The 23,007-nt window shown below is 41.9% G+C and overlaps 3 protein-coding genes across 7 annotated transcripts in view; 1 reads left to right on the plus strand and 2 right to left on the minus strand.

The window, feature by feature from the left end:
* The window catches only part of LOC115106407 (tyrosine-protein phosphatase non-receptor type 13-like), a 32,489-nt gene extending 26,365 nt beyond the window's left edge, over positions 1-6,124 (minus strand). The window contains exon 1 of the mRNA XM_029629111.2: positions 6,035-6,124. Coding sequence (XP_029484971.2) covers positions 6,035-6,036 — 2 coding nt within the window. The 5' untranslated portion in view covers positions 6,037-6,124. The remainder of the gene's footprint in view (positions 1-6,034) is intronic.
* On the plus strand, positions 1,511-17,519 carry LOC115106409 (mitogen-activated protein kinase 8). Of its 4 annotated transcripts, none has more exons than XM_029629119.2 (12): positions 1,511-1,715; positions 4,613-4,793; positions 6,057-6,186; positions 6,560-6,618; positions 9,280-9,418; positions 9,651-9,816; positions 11,273-11,344; positions 11,936-12,118; positions 12,544-12,668; positions 13,273-13,336; positions 13,955-14,032; positions 14,322-17,519. In XM_029629119.2, the coding sequence occupies exons 2-12, from the start codon at positions 4,672-4,674 to the stop codon at positions 14,477-14,479; spliced, it is 1,296 nt and encodes a 431-aa protein (XP_029484979.1). In that variant the 5' UTR covers positions 1,511-1,715; positions 4,613-4,671; the 3' UTR covers positions 14,480-17,519. The 4 variants fall into 4 exon arrangements, with proteins under 4 accessions (XP_029484979.1, XP_029484981.1, XP_029484980.1 ...); XM_029629121.2 differs by having other exon boundaries at positions 1,514-1,715; positions 14,317-14,429; XM_029629120.2 differs by lacking the exons at positions 1,511-1,715; positions 11,273-11,344 and adding an exon at positions 10,341-10,412 and having other exon boundaries at positions 4,644-4,793.
* Positions 17,520-17,641: 122 nt separating this feature from the next.
* The window catches only part of LOC115106408 (rho GTPase-activating protein 22-like), a 43,794-nt gene continuing 38,428 nt past the window's right edge, over positions 17,642-23,007 (minus strand). For both annotated transcript variants that reach the window (XM_029629114.2, XM_029629115.2), the window contains 5 exons: positions 22,610-22,742; positions 22,363-22,436; positions 22,125-22,246; positions 20,883-21,843; positions 17,642-19,386 (listed from right to left, as the gene is read on the minus strand). In XM_029629114.2, coding sequence (XP_029484974.1) covers positions 19,164-19,386; positions 20,883-21,843; positions 22,125-22,246; positions 22,363-22,436; positions 22,610-22,742 — 1,513 coding nt within the window. In that variant the 3' untranslated portion in view covers positions 17,642-19,163. The remainder of the gene's footprint in view (positions 19,387-20,882; positions 21,844-22,124; positions 22,247-22,362; positions 22,437-22,609; positions 22,743-23,007) is intronic.

Genomic DNA, 23,007 nt, shown 5'->3' on the forward strand with positions numbered 1-23,007 from the left:
AGGAATGGGCCAAAATTCACCCAACTTATTGTGGGAAGCTTGTGGAAGGCTACCTGAAACGTTTGACCCAAGTTAAACCATTTAAAGGCAATACCAACTAAATACTAATTGAGTGTTGGTAAACTTCTGACCCACTGGGAATGTGATGAATTCTCTCTACTATTATTCTGGCATTTCACATTCTTAAAATAAAATGGTGATCCTAACTGACCTAAGACAGGGAATTTTTTACTAGGATTAAATGTCAGGAATTGTGAAAAACAGAGTTTAAATGTATTTGGCTAAGGTGTATGCAAACTTCTGACTGCAACTTTATAAAAGCAACTGATATCATTAATAAGAAAGGGCTAGAAGCGTATTATATGGTGAGCTACCAAGTGACTAGAACAGGCAAGCCACATACTATTGTGGAGGACTTGATTCTTCCGGCTACCGCGGATATGGCTGGGACAATGCTGGGGGAAAAGGCCAACAAAAACTATACAGACAATGCCTTCAAACAACACTGTTTTACGACTCATCAGTGAAATTGCAGGAGATGTTTTGAAACAATTACTGTTTCGCATACAAGCCAGTGAATTCTATGCGTTACAGCTGGATGAGTCAACAGACTTGGCTGGCCTGGCACAGCTCCTGATATATGTCCATTATATTTATGGGGGGTCAATTCAGGAAGACAAATGAACTCAAGCTTACGGACAATGTAAAATGTGATTATAGCGAAGCACTTGAGTGAGCTGGGTGCACAATTACGCCAGTACTTTCCTGAAATGGACAACACAAACAACTGGATTCATTATCCATGCCCTGCTTCCAGTCCACTTAGATATCTGAACAAGAGAGCCTCATCGAAATTGCAACAAGTGGTTTTGTGAAAATTGAATTTAATCAGAAGCCACTGCCAGATTTCTGGGTAGGGCTGCGCTCAGAATATCCTGCCAGCTGTGTCACTAGAGATTCTGGGTTTGAGTCCAGGCTCTGTCGCAGCCGGCTTCCCACGAGCCGTGTTGTGACAAAAACTCACACTCATTCTTATGTTTAATAAATGTATAATATAGTGTGTGCGTGGCAGGTTTACAATGATGGCAAAAAACAACATTTGAGAGTGCACTGACCCTGGTGCTAGAGGGGGTACGCAGCTGGAGGTTAAATGTTTGAAGGGGTACTGGACTATAAAAAGTTTGGGAACCACTGCTCTACTGAGATTTACTGTCAGGGCCCAGGTCTGGCATAATCTGAGCAGAAGATCTAGGTGCTGCTGTAGGTTCTCTCTCGCTCTATGCACGAGCGTAAGTGCTTATTATGGCGAGATCACAGAGGTGAAATGCCTCTAATTTGTCCTGCATAGTGTACATAAACTAATACCGTGAGAGGTAGGCTACCGCAGGCTATACAACACCGCAGGACGATTTGCTCTTGAATGTCACCTAGTTCTCATCGGCAACTTCCGGCAAACATCGCAAGGTTTCGACGACATCGGTATGAAATGGCAGAAACGGCCTCTGTGTCACGGACTCAAAGATTAGGCTACGTAGTACACATGTATTTTGCGGACCCAGGCCTGCCAGTGGAAGGAAACGCAGTGGATTCAGATGTTGTCCTACTAAGCAAAAAATAATATAATATCTTCAAACATTCTGCTGTATATTTCAACGGAAGACCAGAAACCGTGGTTTGACAGTTTTGGAATTTCTAACGCGTTCTTTTGGAGTAGGGTGAGTTCGATATTAAACCATTATAAGACATGTTATTGTTAGCAGTGGGGGGAGGGTATTAGCACTGATGGATTGCAAAGAACACAGAAAATACATTAAATAACTGCAATTAGCTAGTTGGACCATATTGTCAAGTTTTGGCTTTTAAAGACATGCACCGCATAAAAAAAAGATGGCTATTAGGATATTCTCAAACGCGCACGACAGGTTACAAAATGCGATAACGTTACATTTTAAGACTTTAACTACCTGCTTAACAGCTAGTGCTACATTGTAACAACGACCTAAGGTTAAGTATCTTCGGGCATATAGTCTACTGACAACATCAACGGCGTGGTTACATTTGCCATGCTATATTTTGATTTGTAACATCACCATAATTTCTAAAATGAATAAGAAACACAAGCCCACCATTCGGTCATAAATGGGCTTTTGACAATTCGCCTACCACCAATGGACTAGTATAAACTTGTGAGTGCAAGTTAACTTATTGCATGCTGCTAGTGCGTCAAGTCGATTTCTATTAAACAAGTGAGAGGTGTATAACTGGAATTTGTCTACATTTCATCCTATATATCTAAGAATAGCAGAATAATGAATCGACGATATTATGTTCACATCGACAACCATCTATTATAATAAGAACGCTATGGTTAAATCATATCTTAATTTGACTATCTATTCAAGTAAAGATGAATACAATTTCGGTGATGTTTAGTGTCGCATGTTGTTTTTAAATGATTTTGGACACCTTCATTAACCATTCCAGGTGTGTCATGTAGAAGAATGACCTCTATAACAGATGAAGCCAGAGGCTTTTGGCACATTGCTTCTAATGCTGATGTCTGCTCTCAGTGGTGATAGGCTTCAGTGTCTTCATTAGCTGGAAAAGTAGGCTGGTGAATCCCAGAAAAACACATAGATAATGTGAGAAGTCATATTCATTTAGGTTAGATGTAGACCCCAGCTGGGCATTGCTCTATGAAAGAGAGTCATGGATGACCCTGAATGGTTTGACAGCTGGTTTGAAAGCTGAACAACCCATTTTCATGTTCAGCTTTCTTCCAGTTATGCATTTAATTTATTCCTTAAAATGAAATGGCCCCCATTTGACTGAAATGCCCCACACCGTGAACGTGTGATTAGTGAGAGACCTTGAAACAGCATCAGATGATGTAGCGTGACGACATGCTTCATCGCTATGGTTCTCTGCCTCCCTCTGATCACATATTCTCTCAGATTCTCTGTGATTTGAAGCAGCACTCATCTAAGTTTCACATCTAAAGACCAACTCACATGTCATAAAAATGCTCACATTCCAGTGATAATGTGGCTGGGAAAAAAATAGTGTCATTCATGTTGTTTTAATAAAATTACACGCATATCATTCAATTTAATCCGACTGTATCGCTATGGTCATCCCGTTGTTCACACCGCCATTCATTCTGCTCCAGAGCACACAATTGGATGGAGCGACAGCATGGAAACGATTTCATTTTGAATTTGGCAAAGCATTCTGTTCAGACTTCTCCAAACCCTGTTTTAGTCCCTCCATCTCATAGCAGGGCTTCAGGCCGTTGACATGCCTTTCAACCGGGATGAAAAAAACCCTGCTGAACGCCCCTTCATGTGGAAAAGGGGAAGGGGGTGGCTGTATAGGAGTATGGAGGTCAAGTCATGGTCTGTTGACCGTGCAGCCATCAGCCAGTGAAAATGTCCTCAGCACAAATGTTCTAGATTTGACTAATGATTTCTTCTTCTAGCTCCTTATCAAATCCAGCGCTCCCTCCCGCTCTCCTTTTCTCTCTGCCTCAATACTTCCTTCCATTTGCCTGAACAATGAGTCTTAAATATACATTTCTACATGCTCAAATGGGCTTCGGACAGTGGTACTAGTCCCTCTTGTTGTGATAGCTGTGGGATTTCTCTATAAGCTAGTGATGAACTTTTCTAGCGCTGGCCAATAACTCGCCCGAACAATCATCCAAAGACATTGTGTTTTACATTTTCTATGTTAAAATCGAGCCCGGACGACTCGTTACTATTGTGGCAAGGAAACAAAACACGAAGTGGATTTAACTTCTTTAGCAAAACAGCCCTAATGTTAGAAATTAACATACTTTTAGTGTCATCCAGAGTCACATTTATTTATTTTCCCTGCCTTTCCACACAGTATTTTACATACAGCAGGTTTTTAAAGGACCAGAGTGTGGTCTGCTTTGTTTTAATTTTTGCCATGGAAACGTATTGCGACACTGGTATCTACACGACCCTATTTCAAATCCTAGCAAAGCACTGCCACAAACCCCAGGAAATGCCTCTCTGTTTTCTGATATTGGAGATGTTTTTAAAGCTGTAGAAGCAGGATGTATGCCATGGATTTTTTGAGCTGAAGGTTTAGCCAGCTTAGGCTAACACAATTGTGGCTGGACCATTGGTCCCTGTTTAGACCACAATTGATTGGTGGTACCAGACAGTTTGCTGGGCTGATGTTTTGCTCTGCAGTGCTCTGGTTTTACATTTTTGAAAGCTGTGATCCAAATGCTGGAATGAATTTGTACAGTATATTGATTTATGATGGGATATAAAATACCAGCTAATCCTATAAACCCAGAACTATAATGTGTTGTAATGCATTTAAACCTTTTTATATTAACTGTATGTGTAACGCAGTATACCCTCGCTAGCCTAGATGACCCAAATGTCATCGCTATTCAGGGAGGACTTGATTTCTCTCATATACTGAATAATTTCCCCTCATGAATTTTGACACACAATGCAGCCTCTGTCAATCGTACTCCCATAGATTGACAGCTATGGCTTGGAAGGTCCAGGTAATAAGCTGATAATATGCTAATTGCTTTTTTATCTTTCTGTTTCTTCTCCCTCTGTCTTAGGTCTTGAGACAGAAGTCCCACTTGGATGCCCAAAACACACACTTTGTCCAGATTTCATCATGAATCGGAATAAGCGTGAAAAGGAGTATTACAGTTTAGATGTCGGGGATTCCACTTTTACGGTTTTGAAGCGCTACCAGAATTTAAGACCCATAGGCTCCGGAGCACAAGGGATTGTCTGGTGAGTAGATGGAGCTGTGAATTGGAAAGGAAAAGAGATGCCCTGTAGCCCAATGCTCATTTTCCAGTGGCTATGTTAGAACTGTGTGTGTTACTCTGGGAAAGAACATCTCGTCTGAATCATACTATAAAATATAACAATTTGCCAGCTATTTGAAATGGCATTGGAAGTCAATGTGATTCATACGTTATTAACTGCGGTAGGTTGAAATGGCATTGGAAGTCAATATGATACGTTATTAGCTGCTGTAGGTTGAAATGGCATTGGAAGTCAATGTGATTCATACGTTATTAACTGCTGTAGGTTGAAATGGCATTGGAAGTCAATATGATACGTTATTAGCTGCTGTAGGTTGAAATGGCATTGGAAGTCACTATGATACGTTATTAGCTGCTGTAGGTTGAAATGGCATTGGAAGTCACTATGATACGTTATTAGCTGCTGTAGGTTGAAATGGCATTGAAAGTCAATATGATACGTTATTAGCTGCTGTAGGTTGAAATGGCATTGGAAGTCAATATGATACGTTATTAGCTGCTGTAGGTTGAAATGGCATTGAAAGTCAATATGATACGTTATTAGCTGCTGTAGGTTGAAATGGCATTGGAAGTCACTATGATATGTTATTAGCTGCTGTAGGTTGAAATGGCATTGGAAGTCAATATGATACGTTATTAGCTGCTGTAGGTTGAAATGGCATTGGAAGTCAATATGATACGTTATTAGCTGCTGTAGGTTGAAATGGCATTGGAAGTCAATATGATACGTTATTAGCTGCTGTAGGTTGAAATGGCATTGGAAGTCACTATGATACGTTATTAGCTGCTGTAGGTTGAAATGGCATTGGAAGTCAATATGATACGTTATTAGCTGCTGTAGGTTGAAATGGCATTGGAAGTCAATATGATACGTTATTAGCTGCTGTAGGTTGAAATGGCATTGGAAGTCAATATGATACGTTATTAGCTGCTGTAGGTTGAAATGGCATTGGAAGTCAATATGATACGTTATTAGCTGCTGTAGGTTGAAATGGCATTGGAAGTCAATATGATATGTTATTAGCTGCTTTAAGTTTGTTTATATGCTATATGTTTGCCATTGGTCCAGTATTACACTTCAATCATTTGGACCCTGATATTGATCTAGGATGTGGGAAATAAGGAGCAAAACTCATCTTTCATTAAAAAATATATATATTTAATGCTCACCTTCTTCAGATGCATCATAAAGTATGGACTTACATTTGTATTTTTGTGTTTCCAGCTCAGCGTATGACCACAACCTTGAACGAAATGTGGCAATTAAAAAACTCAGCCGGCCTTTCCAGAACCAGACCCATGCCAAAAGAGCTTACAGAGAACTGGTGCTCATGAAATGTGTCAACCATAAGAACGTAAGCTATTTACCTCTCTGAATCTGTGTGTCTGATAGAAAAAGGGGAACAGCAAGTAGAAAAGGGAGTTGTCCCAAATTATAGAATAGAAAGTTGTGAAAGCATTTTCTCTTGTACAATTGAACCAAAATGTAAGATCATCACAGATCATTCTAGAATGTTGCGATCCTCTTGTAGCACTTATATGAATTCTTGATGTTTCCATTTTTCTAAAATGTCATTGTCTATTTGATGTGGTGTTATTCATTTTCGGAAGAACCCTTCTGTAGTTTTAGCGCGCCCTTAGGCAGCATATTGTCAGCATGAAATGCAATGTTCCTACATACGCTGCTCACAGAACTATGATGCACGGATGCATCTTATATCTCCACAGATCATTGGCCTATTAAATGTATTCACGCCACAGAAGACGCTGGAAGAATTTCAAGATGTGTAAGTAACGTCATCGTCGCCTTTGCTTATAAAATCAATAAGGATAAATTGCAATACTGTATAATCTCTGTTCCCTGGTAGACTGTAGTGCTGAAATGGCCAAGAGTATATTTTGGATGTTTTTTTTTTTTTGTACAGTGTAGTGGGGACCAGGGTCTATTGTGGGATAACTGAAGGGTTAGTACATTGTAGTGCATGGGAGGAAATGTGATTCATTCTCAGAGCGGAGGGAGGTACTTTGAGAATCTCTGTCTTTCTGATTTGGATCTAAAAAGAAAAATGAACATCACGGCTGGGGGGTAAACCGCCTGTTTCACTATGACGGAGGAGCAGCCCACTCCTGTGTGCGTGTATGTATCCTGCAGCATCACACAATAGAATACATTTGAGTCATTTACGAAGTCATTTACGATGCTTTATTAAGAAGTGTAATAGACCAGGGTTTTTCAAACTGTTCTTGCCCAGGCAAACCAGTGACTGAGGGACCACCATCATATCTTAGCAAAACAAAAAGGAATCACATCTTGTCTTATCATTGGGTGAATGATAATGGCAAGTACAAGTAATGAACATTTTAAAATGAATAGATTTGGTCGACAGTTATTATTTTGACCTCCCCACAGTTTATTGGAAGAGGAAGTGTAACTTGCAACTTGAAAGGTAACTTGCAGTTTTTAATCTACACAGTTTGGCATCAAGCTGCGAAACACTTTAGCAGTTTTAAGATAATTTCCTGCAATTCTATGTATTTTGCCATGGCTAATGCTGTGTTCCTCTGCTCAAACATTATAACAAAATCAATGGACATGTGGCCTGAATGACCGTGAACATTTTTTTATTTTAGATTCTCCCTGACTGTCTAGCTGTTATTTGATTGTTAGTTCTCAAAGAGCACATTATTTATATATACACACTACTGTTTAGAAGTTTGGGGTCAGAAATTAGACATTTCCTTTGTTTTCCATGAAAACATACATGAAATGGGTTGCAAAATGAATAGGAAATATAGTCAAGATGTTGACAAGGTTATAAATAATGATTTTTAATTTAAATAATAATTGTATCCTTCAAACTTTGCTTTCGTCAAAGAATCCTCCGACAATTACAGCCTTGCAGACCTTTGGCAGTCTAGTTGTCAATTTGTTGAGGTAATCTGAAGTGATTTCACCCCGTGCTTCCTGAAGCACCTCCCACAAGTTGGATTGGCTTGATGGGCACTTCTTACGTACCCTACGGTCAGGCTGCTCCCACAACAGCTCAATAGGGTTGAGATCCGGTGACTGTGCTGGCCACTCCATTATAGACAGAATACCAGCTCACTGCTTCTTCCCTAAATAGTTATTGCATAGTTTGGAGCTGTACTTTGGGGCGGCAGGGTAGCCTAGTGGTTAGAGCGTTGGACTAGTAACCGAAAGGTTTCATGTTCAAATCCCCGAGCTGCCAAGGTACAAATATTTTGTTCTGCCCCTGAACAGGCAGTTAACCCACTGTTCCTAGGCTGTCATTGAAAATAAGAAATTGTTCTTAACTGACTTGCCAGGTTAAATAAATATATGAATAATAATATTTGATAATGGGTGTTATTATTAAGTGTACCATACATGCCCAAGCAGCCTGTTATCATAGAGACAATCTGTTCCTGCTTTGATTCAGTTAACCCACTGTTCCTAGGCCGTCATTGAAAATAAGAATTTGTTCTTAACTGACTTGCCTAGTTAAATAAAGGTCCAATTTAAATTTAAAAATTGTCCTGTTGTTGGAGGAAATTGGCTCCAATGAAGCACCGTCCACAGGGTATGGCGTTGCAAAATGGAGTGATAGCCTTCCTTCTTCAAGATCCCTTTTACCCTGTACAAATCTCCCACTTTACCACCACCAAAGCACCCCCAGACCATCACATTGCCTCCACCATGCTTGACAGATGGCATCTCTTCCAGCATCTTTTCATTTTTTATGCATCTCACGAATGTTCTTTTTTGAGATCCGAACACCTCAAACTTAGATTTGTCTGTCCAGTGTCTGTGTTCTTTTGCCCATCTTAATCTTTAATTTTATTGGCCAGTCTGAGATATGGCTTTTTCTTTGCAACCATGCAAAGAAAAAGGCCAGCATCCCCGAGTCACCTCTTCACTTTTGAGGTTGAGACCAGTGTTTTGCGGGTACTATTTAATGAAGCTGCCAGTTGAGGACTTGTGAGGCGTCTGTTTCTCAAACTAGACACTCTAATGTACTTTGTCCTCTTACTCAGTTATGCACCGGGGCCTCCCACTCCTCTTTCTATTCTGGTTAGCTGTTCTATGAAGGGAGTAGTACACAGTTTCTTTGCAATTTCTCGCATGGAATAGCTTTCATTTCTCAGAACAAGAATAGACTGACGAGTTTCAGAAGAAAGGTGATTGTTTCTGGCCATTTTGAGCCTGTAATCGAACCCACAAATGCTGATGCTCCAGATACTCAACTAGTCTAATGGTCACAGTCTGAAGCCCTGGTGTGTGAGTGAGAGCCCGAGATGTGTGCGCTCTGCTCATATTCTTTCATGTGTGTGGGTGTATCTGTGTGCGTCTGCCTGTGTATGCATACGTTTGTGAGTGTATACATGTGCACTGCACATCTTTCTGTGTAATGTCATCCACCCTCCCTTCTCCTCTGTATCCGTCCCAGGTATATTGTGATGGAGCTGATGGATGCCAACCTGTGCCAGGTGATTCAGATGGAGCTGGACCACGAGCGGCTGTCCTATCTGCTCTACCAGATGCTGTGTGGCATCAAGCACCTTCACGCCGCGGGCATCATACACAGGGTGGGCACACACCACCACACCTTGCCTGGCCAAGCAACCTTAATATGACCCAGTCCTCCTGTGTATTCCTAAAGTTGTCCCTTCTCTTACAATCTTACAATCACCTTTGGAGAATAAAATAAAATCAATACAAATAAATTTCATTGGCCTGGTGTGGTGTGAATGGAACTTAAGCTTCGGTAGAGAGTTATCCATCTCTAAAGCGTATCCCCCTCCTGTCCCCCAACCTCAGGATCTGAAACCCAGCAACATTGTGGTAAAGTCTGACTGCACGCTGAAGATCCTGGACTTTGGATTGGCCAGGACAGCGGCCACGGGACTCCTGATGACCCCGTACGTGGTGACCCGCTACTACCGCGCCCCTGAAGTCATATTGGGCATGGGTTACCAGGCCAACGGTGAGTGAGCGACTGAGGGATCGGCCAATTGGAGCTGTGTGTGCTGCAGAACGCTGTTTGTCGCATGCCCCGCCCACAAGGTCCTGAGACACACCCACCTTCACAGCCACACCCCCCCCTCCCGTGTCAGTGTCGCAGTCAGAGGGGGAGGTGACACGCCTGGCTATGCGTTGTGGGTTCCTTTCCTGCTGCATAGAGAGCCAGTGCAGAGCAGGTGTAGTGCTTGTGTTTTCTAGGAGGCTGTCCAGAGAGGGCGCAGCTGGACTAGATGTCAGTGTGATCCAGTCCCTAGTTTGGCTTGCCTTTATCAATTAACGTTTACTGCAAGAATGTGCAGATGTGATGGTGCTTGATATCTCCGAATCATTGGACTCGCTGCGATAAAATTCAAAGATTAAATACGAGGGAAAAAACTGCCTGAAAATATGAGCATCCCTGCAGTGTCTAAAAACGACCCAAACTTTCCTGCTGACTTGTTGCTTTGCCTTTCTTCTTCTCCTTCTTTCTATGCAACACATATTTAGTGGATATATGGGCTGTGGGCTGCATTATGGCAGAAATGGTTCGCCACAAAATCCTTTTTCCAGGAAGGGATTGTATCCTTGTGCTGCTTGAAGCAGTTCAGTTCTGCATTTGAATTTTGTATTTATTTTTGAAGGCTTGTTTACAACGGATTGTGGAGATCATGTCAAAGAGCAACTGTCAAAATTCTATTTCTCTTCTGATATGCCTGACACCTCCACTCCCCCCCCACACCTTCCCTCTATCCCCCAAAGCAAAGCACCCAGTGCTGTAGCTTGATGCACTTCCGACTTATGCAACAAGCTCCTGAAATAGAATTCGACAGTGTTTTGCGCTTTCATTTTTTACCAACACAATTGCAAAACATACCCTTTTAAATCATATTGTTTGATGTTCTTCTTCAAAGATAAGCAGCCATTTTGGCAGAGAATAAGAAATGGACCCTGTCCTAACAGAATATCTAATAACAATGATTGACTGGTCCATCTTTTATCAATGATCAAAAATTGGCCTTTGTCTATTAAACTGATAGTAAAAAATCTTGAGGGTTTTTATGTATTTCTGCTGTCATAATACAGTTTCTGCAGGCCTCGAGTGTCAGTGTCTTGCTAGCCGAAAGCCAATGCTATGTGGCCAATGTAAAAAAAAAAAAAAGAAAGCCAATGTAGGCAGTTCTTTGGCCCACTTCCACTTTGTTTAATAGTATGCCAGATAGTGAAGCAAAAAACCCTCACCTTATCATGATGCACTGCCTAGTCGGACACTGACAGCAGTTTGACATGAGAGTTGGCATGCCTTCATTTTCTTTGTTGGTATTCACACACATCACCTTGTCTGCATCGTAATTACTTCCTTGTTTTATGATTTTTCATATGATTTTTTTTGGATTGCTTTGAGTTCTGCATGCTAATTTGGTTGTCATTCCATTTTTCAGTTGATGTCTGGTCTATTGGCTGCATCATGGCAGAAATGGTCCGAGGTAGTGTGTTGTTCCCAGGCACAGATCGTATCCTTCCCTGGACCCTCGTCGTCCCTCCATTGTGTGTGTGTATACAAATGTGTTTGTTGTGTGTGTTTCTGGTGGTCAGCGTATCGTACTGCATTTACATGTTAGTCATTTAGCAGATGCTCTTAACCAGTGCGAGTTACAGGATCGATTAGGGTTAAGTCCCTTGCTCAAGGGCACATCGACAGATTTTTCACCTAGTCTGCTTAGGGATTTGAAACCAGCGACCTTTCACTCCATCCAAATTACTTTCCACTGGGTTGGGTATATGTGAAAGGGTTTGTACCTGTCGGTGGCCATTTCAACTCAAGGGAAAAGTGTTCTGATCACTTCACCTCCATTACACAGTCCCACGCCGAGGCTGTTTTCAGTCTTCTTTGTGTCTGTCTCACTGGAGAAGAGGCGATCGAACAGCTTTCCCTTGGTTCCTCAATCACAGTTGTTCTACAAAGTCAACAGTGAAAGAAATTTGCCTCTGTGTCCAGTGTCTGTAATCCTCCTCTTTTATCCCAACTACAAGCACAAAACCTTGCCAATATTCCGCCTCTGAAAAGCCCTTTGCAGCATTTTTCTTACATGTTGGAACGTCAGATATTGATCAGTGGAACAAGGTGATCGAGCAGCTGGGGACTCCAAGTCAGGAGTTCCTGATGAAGCTCAACCAGTCAGTGAGGACTTACGTGGAAAACAGACCCCGCTATGCCGGCTATACCTTCGAGAAGCTCTTCCCCGACGTCCTCTTCCCAGCCGACTCAGAGCACAACAAACTGAAAGGTAAGTGGGGAGAGCACACGCCCCTGGGGGACACCCCAAGCATGGAAACTGCAGTATGGTGTGTCATTGTGAGATGCAAAATGTCTCATACATGTCTGTATGACTAGAATATCCCATATATAGTAGTCAGTTATTTGCTGAATATAAGTATATTATGTGCCTAACACTGTCTCTGATATGCACTAACTAATCGAGTCTGACTTATGTGACCAATTGGAAATTCCACGGAAAGTAGTCTGATCATGAATAGTATTTTATGTAGTGGTTTGAAGCCTTACTCTGCTTTGATTCGGATCATGTTTGACTAAGGGACTCTATTCTGGCCCACTACACTCATTTATAAGCACAGTGAATGTCAGCCGAGGGAATGAAAGGGGAATTTGCTCAAGCCATTAATTTCTCTATTTGTCTCAATTGTCTTGCAGCAAGTCAAGCCAGAGACCTATTATCGAAGATGCTGGTAATAGATGCATCCAAAAGGATCTCTGTGAGCGAGGCTCTCCAGCACCCCTACATCAACGTGTGGTATGATCCAACTGAAGTGGAGGCGGTAAGCACTTACTTGCCCATTATGTGGGCGTGGAGGGGTGGTTCTTGTGTTAATGACCTACTCTTACGTTAGATAATAACATGACTCTTCAGATCTACTGTATGTGTGTTTTTATATTTTATGCGTGCATATGCCTCGAAATACACATTGAGTGGTGATTCACAATAAGAGGGAACGTCAAAACAGCCACACGCAAAATGATGAAAGCCCTGTGAGTTTGCCTGCCTGGGAAAAGCTTAGCCCGGATCAGATCATAAAACTCCCTGACTGTTTAAGCAGGGGCTCTGGATTTGACATCCATTGACAGCCAGGTCGTCATCACCGAGAGTGCACTTGCCGTTTTTCCTCTGTCAACCAATCAGACCCCGGCTACCCTAAAGTGCGGGGGTGGAGAATGAGATGTTGCACTCCACTCAGTCACTCGCATGCAAGCATTCCTCACAACTGACAAAATCGGCCTTGAGACGTGTAGATTTGGCTGCAGTGCAGCGCCTTGCGCAAATGTATCAAATTTGATTGTGACTCAGCCAAGTGAAGAGAAGGCCAACAGTCCCCATGTCACCCCACTTAAAGTACACTGTGCCCTGTCCTGTTCCTCTTGCAGCCCCCACCACTGATCACAGACAAGCAGCTGGATGAGAGGGAGCACACGGTGGAGGAGTGGAAAGGTACAGTAGAGAGCGAGAGAAGCCATTTTCCTTACCCAATCTTTGATTCATACACTTTGAGCATGTTTAAATTTTCCACTATGTTACATTACAATTGCACATTATTCTACTAAGAATCTACATCTCAAGATGTTCTTGTGGGACATTCAATCTTAATATTTGAGTTTTATGCAGGTTTTGCCCTTTGTCTGTCTGTCTGTCCTAAAAAAAATGCCTGTCTAAAGGGAGGGGTAGGATGCACCATAAACACATCTCACTATCTGTCTAATCTAAACCTGGTCTGGTGATCTAACCCTGCTTCCTCTGGGAGCGTGATAATGACGACAGGGCATTCACACCCGAGTCTAGCAGAGCCCTGTTTATTGGCTCTATTCTCAATTCTGGACTCCCGTGTCATATCATGCTAGCAATGTTCCTGTCTGTCATGTTCTTCTTAGGTTTATGTCTCATGTTTAGGGTTGCAAAATTCTTGAGATCCACAGGTTTTCCAGAAATTCCAGTTGGAAGATACCTAAATAGCCTGCTTGTTCCCTCCTAATTCCAGGAATCTGTTTTGGTGTAGTTACCAGAAGTTCAACTGTAGTCACTCTTTTTACTAAATCTTGTGATTCATTGCAGATTTGATATACATGGAGGTTCAGGACTGGGAGGAGAGAACGAAGAATGGAGTGATCCGGGGACAGCCAGCGTCTTTAGGTTAGTTTAGAGAGTTTTCTCCAAGGGCAACCTAGCACTCAAACTCTGATAGTTATACTCTATAACTAGGGCCCAGAGTTGTTCCTGGTCAGGTCTTATGGTCAGAGAAATCTCCTGGTTCTAGAGTACTATGTGTGGGAGCAACAAATTGAGACTGGCACGGTCTCTCTGCCCGTAGTTGGCTTCTGTTCCAGTTCTTAATGAAGAACCTTTCCTCTTTCTGCCTAACCAGAAGTGGTTTAAGTCTGACTTGATACCCCCTTTCTGTTTCTCCATACATGTAGCACAGGTGCAGCAGTGAGCAGCAGCTTCCAGCAGCACCCTTCTGCGTCGTCCTCGTCCGCCAACGATGTGTCCTCCATGTCCACCGATCCCACCCTGGCCTCGGACACAGACAGCAGCCTGGAGACGGCCTCTAACACGGACTCGCTGGGCTGCTGCAGATGACCATCACCCTGCCCTGGTCCCTGTCCCACCAGTCCCTCCGCTTGTCTTCAATGGTGTAAAGTTTAGGCCAGTTTCGATGTTTGTTTGTTTGTAAAAAAAAAAAAAAAAAAAAAACAGTTTAAAAAACAAACATTTTTTCCTTAAAGTACTACTACAGAGTCATTTTTATTACATTTTATTAATATTTTTTAGTCCAGGCTGTAATATCAATTTATTTTTAACCTAGGAACTTTATGATTTCACTACGCTGCAGTTTTGGCCAATGGTGATAGTTTGAGAATGTCTGTAAAAGAGTTTTACATGCTTTAATTTTGTATCTTTGTTTTTAATTTCGTCTACTTCTATTTAAGCTACTGCTGTTTCAACTGGCCATATCAATGTAGAATGAGTTTGTACAGATTTTATGGTGAATATATTTTTTTCAAATTTAGTTTGCAGTGAGCCATTCTAACCATCATTTAATTGATACATTTATGATTTTAGTACTCCCCTTCTGAATAGTACTATTTCTTTGTCTATTCTAATCTTTCATATAGAATATTGTTTCATGCATATCCATTTGAGATATACTTTAGATTTATTTGTAAAAAAAAAAAAAAAAAAAAAACAGTTTTCCTCGTGAGTCACTACCTCCTTGAAAAAACAAAACAGTTTATCAAACCGCTTTCTTTTTTTCTTTTCTCATTAGTTTAGTCTTAAAATATCTCAAAATGCTGTTAGATTCCTGAACCATTTTCTCTTTTGGTAAGAGAAGACATTTAGTATTTCTTTTCTTTTTTTTTTTTGGAATTTTTGTCTGAATTTTCTTTTCCAACGTTATGGGTGTTACAGTATATGACGGAAATGGAGCAGATAGGCCCAGAAAGGAAACTAAGGAGCTTTTGATCATTTTCTTTGTTTGTCAGTGCTGAAGACACTGCTTCCTCTGCACTGGTCAGTTATTCTCCAGTGATTATTTTCTACAGCCCCACTGTCAAAGAAAGAGTAAACCTATGTTGAACGCTAGGACTGAGAAACGTGGCAGTATGCCGAAGAGCTTTGTGAGAAATAGGATGTTACTAGTTAGAATACATGACTTGGAGACGGTTGAAGGTATATGAAGAATGTGTTTCGATTGAGTCCAACACAGGGACGTAAAGAGAGGGCTTGTGTATGTGGTGATGTTGGTTGTCTTTGGAGGGATGGACATTCTGCCGGCTTAAAGCGCAGAAACAAACTATTTAAAGAAACAAGGTTCCTAATCTGTGCTCATGTTATTCATGTAATATAAGTGTGCAGGCAGTTTGCAGAAATTTCAAATTGGAAAATGAGTGTACAATACGTAAGTAATAAGCTGGATCTCAGAGAAGATAATTGTCTGAACCCTTTGCAGAACTTGTACGTATGCATGCACTAAATAAATGTCACCCTATGCTTAGTACATCACACAATAGCTACAGAACCACCTCAAAACCCAAGTGAATCAGTGATTCTGAACTGTATGCAATAATGGTGTCCTTAGTGTTTTTTAAAAAATTAATTAATTTAGCTTTTAAAAGGAAAAAGTGCCTGTAGTTTGTCAAGCATTCATTCCTGAGTATCTCGGAAGAGGATGAGTAGTCCTGTTGTGTCGAGGTCAATAACGGTTCCTGATAATGACTACAGTTAGTTTCCACAAATAAGTCAATCACATTTGAGGCGTTTATCGTTAATGTATTGTACATTTTCTTGGAATTGTTAAGTCTCCAACTTTACGGTCAATGTTCTGTCAAGAGGATGATGTATGCTTCTGATTATTTTAGCTCATACATTTGAACATTTTTCAAAAAGGGGGCAGTTTTATCAAAGTAGGTCTTTCATCAAAGTAAAATACATTTTTTAAAAAAATTACAATGACCGGTAGGTGCGTATGGTTTGCGGCTTTACTTTGCATAATGAGAATGTGCTTGATGATTTTAGGAGGGTCAATGATCATACTGTTTTGCCTCATTTCCTCAATATTAAGCCAAATGTATTTGCGTTGAATGGTGGCTGTGGCAGTGTAGCTGTTATGCGGTGGCGTTGAAGAATGCCTGTGCTAAATGATGGAGTTTCAGAATGTAAAATACCATGTAGTGTGTTGTTGAATGGTCGAAGGGGAAGGTATGCAGAATAACAGCCAATCACATGTAACCATTATTATAGTAGCTGTGTTTATCATTCATAATTATGATTACTTTTTTTGTTATTTTAAGTGCTCTTCTGTTTCTTAACCCAGCATTATTAGGGACACATTCAGAATTGTTTGACTTTCTGTGGCTTTTTGCTTTTCTATCACATCTCTGAAAATTGTAATTGTGATTTTTTAAGTAGGCTTTGATGAACTACCTCACACTCAATTTCTACAAGTTCTAGGATACCTAGTTGCCCACATGATTAGCTATCGAAGACATGTGAATACAGATTCCGTTATTTATTTATTTGAAAGTGTAATATTGTCAATGTTAGGAAACTTCTAGTTGTGTACGGTGTGTACTTCACCTAGATGTAAAGAGAATTGTTTATGTAAATGTCACCCCCCCCCCCCCTTTTCCCCTCTTGTTTTTACAGTTCATGTGCAATACCTTCTGCAAATTATGCTAGTAGTAAACTAAGTGATGGATCTAGCCTGTTACTTTGTATTTTTCTGAAGGTAGAGAAATGTTTGGTACTGTCAATCCATGTTTTCCTTTTTTATGAATTAGGATGATTCCTTGTGACTTTTAATCTATGATGTTACGTAATCAGTCCTAAACCAGTCCTTAATCTATGGCCAGAGGCGGTTATATCATACATGGCCAATAGATTTTGATTGGGATAAGGCCAAATAATGATAAAGGAAAAAATGTTAAAGATAAGTAATGCCTAAAAACAAACTCATATATATGGTGCTGGTTTGTTATGCAACTAGTTAAACATTTCGGGCTCTGCATCCTGACCGCAGCCAATGAAAAGTACACTACTGGAATAAAAACACTGGGATCTGATGATGCCAACTTAAAAAACAAACATGTACTGCAAATAAAAGAAACAATTTGACTCATGCATTTGTAGATCTTTCTTTTGCACTTGATCTTAATATGTGGTATAATGTGTTGGAATTGTGAGTAAGACACTCTGAACTAAGTAGAAGATGCACGGAACACAAGCTTGCTGACCCATGTATCAGTCACAAAATGACACCTGTCATCTTTATTTACTTAGATTGCCATAATGCCATTCATTACAAGTGTGTAGATTAATAATAAATAAGCAACTAAAATATGAATCAAAGACATAAGAAACATTCAGCCTAAGTTTGTTTTAAGAGATACACATTTCAACTGCAATCATCGACAGGGCGAACACTAGACGCTTGTCTATAACGGTCGTCTTTCAAAACACAACCTTGTGAACAGCATATGAAAAGGGTCTGTATAAAATGTAAAAACAAAACAAAAAATAGTCACATTACCTTAATGAATGCACATTATTATACTGCTTATAGTGGTCTTCAAGAACCAAATAATGTTTCGTGTTCAAGCCTCAAGACATTTCTATGCAGTAGCAGTAATAATTTGCTGAAAAGGGGATTCTATCAACAGTTTCACCACATGCAACGCTCACATGAGAATGTCCTGGGAAATGTATATAATTGTTATCCATTCAAATCTATGTCAATGTTTTAAGAATTAGTTTAGGCTCAATTTACAGGGCTGGCTTGATCAACAACACAGTTACATTCACTAAAGTATACACCATTTTTCAAAATGTTCAACTAATGGCGGTGCATAAAGATGTCAGAATTCAGGTTTGACTTCATTGTTTTACCACTAAGTTATATACTGTATTTTTAAACTACAGCCTGCGACATGGTTCAACACGCCAATAAATCAGAACATTATACTTCGTTGTTTTTAAATCGCCGTCTTGGAGCTAGAATTGGGATCATGTATACTGTGCTAACGACAACACTGGAGAACAGGAGAGCAATACAGCGAACTTATCAAACGAGGTATTCGCGGCAAGTACATGGGGGCCGCCATCTTTATACACCTCCGCGATTGTCATCTTACTGCAAGTGACTCTGAGGATGTCATGTGGCTCTTCAACAAATTTGGAGTAGTGATTAAGTTAAGCAAAACATGTACCGTGTGAGTATTGACAGTAATTGACTAACTACACCTCTGGACAAGCACGCAACATTTTCTTTTATCGAATTCAAAAAGTCTGCAAAGGCACAGCCAGCATACTTCTTCATTGTTCCTTTGAGGGCAGTAGTCAGCTTCATGTGCCCCAAACCAACATGGTGGCTTCAACCCTGGTCCTTAGCAGAGTCCAGCTTTGGTAATGTTGTATTTGCATATTGTGTACTGTTGTAGGCAGCATATGATTAACACAGCAGGGATTATTGTATAGTCATAATGACAGCAGTCATTGATTTACATTAAAAGTATACTGACAGAGTTGACCAGAGTAAACCAAGGACCGAGGCTTTGTCACCAAACGACACGGAATTCCATCCAGATAGATACTCGTGGTAGTCATAGGCACACTTTGAGGCCTGAGGAAACATTGAGAGACGCAGCTGCCTGCGTTGGACAACATGCAGTATTATTCACTGAGTCCATGTAGTTGTCAGTCTTGCTTGCCAGACTCATGGCACTCAGCTGTGGGAAGAGACTATAGAGGTCTATGACCAGGGCTATTAAATGTCACTAGTCCTTGCTCCCAGAGCCAGGTCCCCCAGAGTGGAGAAGAAGTCCTCCATTTCCTTCTCCAGGAGCCGGTTCCTGTTCTCTGCGTCGTGACGGGCTCGCTCTGAGTTACGGAGCTTGATCTCCAGCATCCGCTGCTTTTTTCTCTCCTGCTCCATCTCCTGCTCCAGACGCTCCATCTGAGCACACAGTGCCGCACTGGACTCCTCCAGCCTGCAGGGGGCGCACACACACATATGTTGATTTCCACAAATGTAGAGCTGGTGCTCCTCAATACATGTAACCCGAGAAAGATTGTTGACAGATTTATAGCAATATTGAGTATTTTAGAGGGGAAAATACTCTAGTCCTTTGATTTTTTGGGGCACTAGGAATCAATCTTTGGACACTGTGTTAACAACCCTCCAGGCAAGCTTCAATGCCATACAACTCTCCTTCCGTGGCCTCCAATTGCTCTTAAATACAAGTAAAACTAAATGCATGCTCTTCAACCGATCGCTACCTGCACCTACCCGCCTGTCCAACATCACTACTCTGGACGACTCTGACTTAGAATACGTGGACAATTACAAATACTTAGGTGTCTGGTTAGACTGTAAACTCTCCTTCCAGACCCATATCAAACATCTCCAATCCAAAGTTAAATCTAGAATTGGCTTCCTATTTCGCAACAAAGCATCCTTCACTCATGCTGCCAAACATACCCTTGTAAAACTGACCATCCTACCAATCCTCGACTTTGGCGATGTCATTTACAAAATAGCCTCCAATACCCTACTCAACAAATTGGATGCAGTTTATCACAGTGCAATCCGTTTTGTCACCAAAGCCCCATATACTACCCACCATTGCGACCTGTACGCTCTCGTTGGCTGGCCCTCGCTTCATACTAGTTGCCAAACCCACTGGCTCCATGTCATCTACAAGACCCTGCTAGGTAAAGTCCCCCCTTATCTCAGCTCGCTGGTCACCATAGCATCTCCCACCTGTAGCACACACTCCAGCAGGTATATCTCTCTAGTCACCCCCAAAACCAATTCTTTCTTTGGCCGCCTCTCCTTCCAGTTCTCTGCTGCCAATGACTGGAACGAACTACAAAAATCTCTGAAACTGGAAACACTTATCTCCCTCACTAGCTTTAAGCACCAACTGTCAGAGCAGCTCACAGATTACTGCACCTGTACATAGCCCACCTATAATTTAGCCCAAACAACTACCTCTTTCCCAACTGTATTTAATTAATTTATTTATTTTGCTCCTTTGCACCCCATTATTTTTATTTCTACTTTGCACATTCTTCCATTGCAAAACTACCATTCCAGTGTTTTACTTGCTATATTGTATTTACTTTGCCACCATGGCCTTTTTTGCCTTTACCTCCCTTCTCACCTCATTTGCTCACATTGTATATAGACTTGTTTATACTGTATTATTGACTGTATGTTTGTTTTACTCCATGTGTAACTCTGTGTCGTTGTATCTGTCGAACTGCTTTGCTTTATCTTGGCCAGGTCGCAATTGTAAATGAGAACTTGTTCTCAACTTGCCTACCTGGTTAAATAAAGGTGAAATAAAAATAAAAAATAAATAAATCTACTCAGACAGTGCATATTTTGTTGTTATGTTCACAAGAACTGTTTCTCAGAAGTTTCTTTCAAAATTCTGACTTATAAACCCCCATAGTACAATAAATAACCTTGCAGACTTACCTTTTGATCCTGGTCTCGTAGGCCACCTTCTGTTTCCTCAGCTCATCCTTCAGACCCTCCACCAGGCTGGTAAGTGCTTTGGAGCCTCCATCAAGGTCTTCTGGCGTCACGATGGACGGCACCACCATATTGGCTATGGTGTTCCCGTTGTCACTGCAGCCTGCACTGCTAACACACAGCTCCATGGCTTCACTACTGTCCTGCTCTTGCTCTGAGACCCTATCTCCAACTCTCTCCTCCACCCGGCCTCCCCTCTGACCCTGGCCCGGGCCCTGGGGTGAGGCTAGCTCCTGCCCTTGGCACTCCTCTAGACCCTTCCCATTACCACAGTTAAGCCCTGAGGGCTCGCTGCCTGAGTCGGATGCGGAGATGTCACAGGAGGAGGTAGACCAAGGTGTGCTGGCTACACTAGGGCCACTGCCCATGCTGGAGGAAGACGTGACGTTGTCGTAGGTGGACAGTCTCTGGGAAAAGCCGGTGGAGTCCCTGACACGCTCCCCAGAGGAGGTGCGCCTGTGGCTCCTCAGAGAGGACAGCCCGTTCATCAGCCAGTTGCCACTGGGGGACACGGTGGTGACGTCGGCCTGAGGAGGGGGCCGTGGCGTTGAGGTGCCCTTGAAGGAGTACTTCCAGGAGGGAAGGTTCTTGGTCTGCTTGCTGGGGCTGACCACTGGCTCCCCCTTCCCTGAAGGAGCAAGTCTAGGTGGAGGGGTGGTGGCAGCACAGAGCTTTGCGTCCAAAGAAGAGGCGCTGCTGCAGGCGAGGTCCTCGTTGGGGTTGGTGGGGCAGTTCTGGAGGTCCTCCTCAGAGATCCAGCCACCGATGCTGTGCTGCTGGAGCCTTTGGCCCTGGAGGGTCACCTCTGGCTGGGGAACAGGGACCTCCAGCTCCCCCCTCCCCGAGTACAGACGGTTATGTTCACTGATCAGTACGGTCATGAGGCTTTGGACTAGGGAGGTCCCTTAACAGGAAATAAAAAACAATAAGGAACTATACTGTACAACGCTGCTCTACTTGAGATTTGACATGTTTTATGAACTAGAGATAGACAAGATGAGTTATGAATAGATAACATGCAATAGTGACGTTTCTCTGTACTCTGCTTTCCATAGGCTAATGTACTGTATCTACTCTGGCTCATACCTCCCAGACAGTTGTATAAAAAAATATTAGGAATGTCTCATATGATTAATACAGTGCCTATTAATATCAGTATAATATAAAATGAATGAGAGTTCATACCTTCCATAATAGCCACTGGGTCCTCCATTTTGGGTCGGAGGATATTTGGTCCAAATACCGTGGCCAGGTTCTGTACACTCATCTTGTTTTTGTTTGCGTGAGACTGGACCTCGTCAAGAAACCTACAAAGGAAGGCATGGCACGGTGGGATGGAATTAAAATGATATGAAAATGGCACCGTGATAAAATAAGATATTTGAGATCTTCAAAAGAAGGAGTTGTATGTTTGTGGACGTACATGCATATATACTTCAGGAGATTGTAGTTGGCGGGAGGAAGATTGCTCACTTGCTTGACCAGCTCCTGTACACCCTAAAAGATGAGATGAGAACATACAGTATCACCATCACTTGTTTCTTCACATAGACAACATGTACTTGAACACTGGCTTCTATCGAATGACAGAGCAGTTCTGTTCTTTGGCTTCGGTGTCATAGTGTGAATACTAACATGAACTGGAACTAGTGCAGAGAAGTGTCTCTTACCTCCTCCACGTCTTTGGCCAGCAGCTGAGCACAGGAGAGGAAGTCCTCATACTTGGAGAAAGGGACCACAGGCTCAGGCAGTTCACGGAGGTAGAGCTTCAGCAGGGACGCCACCGTGTGGACGTCAGTGTTACTGCAAGAGGGTACAAAATAGTTATCTAGAGTGGTCTACTAACTGCATGAATCAGTCCAATAGCAAGTGCTATAGCCTTAGTGGCCAACAGTAGAGGGATGTATTGTGTGTTTCATAGGCGGCTGGGTGGCACCTTAATTGGGGAGGAACGGGCTGATAGTAATGGCAGTAATGGAATGAAGTCAAAACATCGGACACATGGTTTACTTATGTTTGATACCATTCCATTCACTTCATTCCAGTCGTCGTTATGAGCCGTTCTCCC

The sequence above is a fragment of the Oncorhynchus nerka genome, linkage group LG23, assembly GCF_034236695.1.
Source record: "Oncorhynchus nerka isolate Pitt River linkage group LG23, Oner_Uvic_2.0, whole genome shotgun sequence".
NCBI lineage: Eukaryota > Metazoa > Chordata > Actinopteri > Salmoniformes > Salmonidae > Oncorhynchus > Oncorhynchus nerka.